This window comes from Cibotium barometz, chromosome 16, assembly GCF_041138505.1.
Source record: "Cibotium barometz isolate CiBa-2024 chromosome 16, ASM4113850v1, whole genome shotgun sequence".
Classification (NCBI taxonomy): Eukaryota; Viridiplantae; Streptophyta; class Polypodiopsida; order Cyatheales; family Cibotiaceae; genus Cibotium; species Cibotium barometz.
In genome coordinates, this window is record NC_141061.1 from 23,445,018 (window position 1) to 23,448,792 (window position 3,775).

General features: G+C 40.2%; 1 protein-coding gene across 1 annotated transcript; it reads left to right on the forward strand.

The window, feature by feature from the left end:
* The first annotated feature begins 535 nt into the window (after positions 1-535).
* Positions 536-2,059, forward strand: LOC147630462 (large ribosomal subunit protein P1z-like). The gene is made up of 4 exons (XM_086810335.1): positions 536-705; positions 1,347-1,470; positions 1,556-1,647; positions 1,730-2,059. Exons 1-4 carry the CDS (start codon positions 637-639, stop codon positions 1,781-1,783), a joined length of 339 nt encoding a protein of 112 aa, XP_086666461.1. The 5' UTR covers positions 536-636; the 3' UTR covers positions 1,784-2,059.
* The last annotated feature ends 1,716 nt before the right edge of the window (positions 2,060-3,775 follow it).

The following is a 3,775-nucleotide window of genomic DNA, read 5'->3' on the forward strand; positions in this document are numbered from 1 at the left end:
GACGAGGAGCAATTGGGAGCACAGTTGCACTCCGCTCTATTGGCCTACCGTATTGTATATAAGTCGGTTGTTACCTTTTCAGCTTGCATTCGGGCTCGCCAATGGAACAATTTGATCCAAGCCTTTGAATTGGAGCAAGGCATAACCTCAAAGGACATTACACCAAATATAAACTAGTAAATGCCAGTGAAAACCAATCTTCAAACGATCAAATATCCATAAACAAAGAAGTTTAAAATGTACACATTGCTAGATCGCTTGATGATTGACCACAAGAGCTTTGACTGTTCCAAAAAAAAAAACTCCTCACATAGTCTCGCCTCTGCAGGGAGGACCAACAGCGGCGTGTTGTTGCCCAGGTAAAGATTGACACCACCAAATGTGTACAGCCTCCCGAAAGAGAGGTACATGTTCAAATCCACCCACTTCAAGTGATTCGAGTATACCTTAAATAAAGGCTGGGCGCCCTAGGGGTCTTTGGTCGATGTGTAGTGTGAAAGGACGTTTAGGTTGTGTACATCTTTGCATTATCATACGCCCTAACTCTTTTTCGTCTTCGAGCTCTACCCTAGCTAGTTAGGGTTTTCTTCTATCAGCTTTCTCTAGGTTTTCCTGTGCAGAAGAGCTCTTGTCTCCATGGCCATCAGCGAGCTGGCTTGCACATACGCGGCCCTCATCCTGCATGACGATGGCATCGCCATCACGGTAAGTGTCTCCTTCGCTATCTGACCCTTTGAGATTGAACTAATATACTCTATTGTGCAGAGTGATCTTTTGTCGCTTCTTGAAGCCCTAATCCATGAAATTTTTAGATAGGCAGTGGAACCCTTGTCTATGCACTGGTCGAGGCCGCTGAACCCCACAGGGAACTATTGAAAACCTAGGCCGATTCAAGATTTGTCAATCTGACTGTAAGTCACTGGAAGCCCAGGCGTATCAAATCATCAGAAATCCTAGGCCGATCTAAAGTTTTACAAACTGAACTGTAACCATAACCATTGGCACCCTATCCCATAGGTAGCTCAGATCATGATCTCTCGCCCTCTGTCATGGTAGTATTCTTTGAAGTTCACAAAACTTTCATCTTTTCTTTAGCCTCTTTATGTTTGTTTCTTTGTATTCAAGGCACAAAAGTATTTAAACTTGAACAGGATAGTGCTGACATTCTGGCATTAACAGTCATACCACGATGTGCTCGATTTTGCATTAAACATAGCTCTGATTCAGACAGCTTGCCTGGTGATTAATCCATACAGTGTCCTTAAACTGAATTGGTCAATGCATTTGTAATGTTTTTATGTCTCTAAGTAGCTCAGTAGGCTACTTAAACCTGTTTGTAACTGCAGGCTGAGAAAATTGCAACTCTAGTCAAGGCAGCAAATGTGCAGGTGGAGTCTTATTGGCCTGCCTTGTTTGCTAAGCTTTTGGAGAAGCGTAGTGTCGAGGATCTCATCACAAATGTTGGCTCTGGTATGTTTCATTGTTGATCTGACAAAGAAGCCCACCATGTAGACTCACAGCAACGAAGTAAATCTGAACCTATCCCTTGTTGCAGGTGGAGGTGGTGCTGCTGTTGCTGTTGGAGGTGCAGCTCCTGCTGCAGGTGGAGGTGGTGCTGCAGCACCCCCACCTGTTGAAGAGAAAAAGGTGAAGGTTACTGATTCCTTACAGACTGACGTAGTACATTTAATCTATCTGAAATGTTCACACTTTCTCCCAATTTTTTCAGGAAGAACCTAAGGAGGAAAGCGACGAGGACATGGGCTTTAGCTTGTTTGATTAAGAATATTTGCTGCCATGTTTGTGGCTTGATGAGCCTTGTATGTGAACTCAGTTTTGTAGGAAATATAATTTAGAACAGTGGGCTGATATTTAGTCTTAAAAAGTTTCAATCACTATGAGATGAATCTCGCTGTGTCTGGTTAGACCACTCTCACAAAATTGAAAGCAGCTTTTTCCTTTTTTCCCCTGTCCCCCCCACTGCTGCCCTTTATTCAAAATAATACTTTAAAGCTTGTGCGTCATTATTTATGTCTAAATGCATGATCTATTTGTTCTATTTGGAATGTGTATGCAGAATTGTTATTTTGGGTCTGAAACGTGATCATAAATTGAACTTGTGAGATGGTGGAGATTGAGAAGAGGTGAGGGGCTGCGTTGGGTTTTCTTTCTTGTTTCTTTGACTGGCCCCTTGTATGGAAAGTGATGACTAGTAATTCTAACATGGTTACATATTTTAAGAGGTAGGCCTTCTAAGTTTCATGGTTTGGCACGATAAAGTAGTTCACAGCAGTTCTATGCTTCGTTTCCCTCGAGCTATGCTGTTGGTGATTGCACGTGTAGACATTCTTAAAGCAGATTTTGATTTTTCTTTGACCAATTGCCATATTAACTTTGGAAAATGTATCTCTATTGAACCGGCAGCCATTGCAGGCTTATGTGCCTTGATGATCAGAAGGGTTTGTCTAAGTAGGGATAGGGCTTCATCTTCTCCATTGTACAATAAGTAGTGCACAACGAATTGTGTCAAGTTTTATTCTGTTAGGTTTGAGAGCTCCTTGCATTCTCAACCTATTTATTGTTGCAATCCTCACCTTTTTGGCCTTACTCAAGGTGTGAATTGATGTTAATATTATTGTTAGGAGGGGCGGAGATTTGGTTTGAGCTTTCTTAGTCTTGGTGTACTTCCTATTCACACTTCATCTTACCTTGTTACCTACATGCTCCTTGCTCTGAATTATTGTACATAACTGCTCTCCTTTCAATCAACATTGTATTGGCATATGTTTTTGTCACCGATGCATACCCACCAATTTTATCTTTGCTAGCCCTAAATTTTGGGTAGAGATATGTGACTGTCGTTGAGAAACATTGGTTACCTTTAATGCAAACTTTAAGACGTGGCTTGCTAGAAAATTTTCCTTCACTACCCTAAGCCCTGCTTTCTCAACCATGCGATAAAGGAGGGCTTCCTTTCCTTAATTATTACACAAGGAAGTGTGTGATACCCAAATCTAATATGTAGAATTGCTCTTTATTTTCTAGATTGCACTAAAAAGTACCTAGTTAATGGACAAATCAAAAGATATGATGGTACTATGAAAATTACAAGACTTGAATTATCACCAAAGGTTTTCACGTAGGTTGAAGGATTCATCATTTTAGGAGTATTTTATACTACGTAGTCTTTTAGCCCTAGCAACTCGAAGGAGATGATATGTATATATAATGGATGGAGTCTCATTAACTTAATGAGAACCGAGTTGTATATGGAGTAGCCACTAGGTTTTGTAATTCCCAATTTAGAAAGTTAGGTATGCAAGTTGTGCAAGGTTTTCCATTGGCTAAGATGAGCTTCATGATTTGAGGACTAGTTGATTGATGCAAAAATATTGAAAGCATTTGGCATTACTAATGGAGGGTGATTTTTACCACTATTGTCGTTGAATTAAAGGTATGTGTAGAAGAATTTTTACCACTATTGTCATTGACTTAAAGGTATGCGTAGAAGACACTTCCTCACAAGTGCATAAAACTTTATGTAGAGAATCTTGTGTGTTGTTGAATCTTCTTATAACACTAGATCTATATCATCTTTGTTTTGGTCGATGTTTCAAGCATATTTTAAACGAGCCCTAGGAAAATCATTGAAAGGCAATGATGAAGCTACTAAATCACATACAAAACACTCAAGATTATAGTGTCACCAACGGTGTGGGAAAAATTCTTACCAACTTGTGACTCAGATTGAGTGGGTGATTGTTTTGAGTCAAGA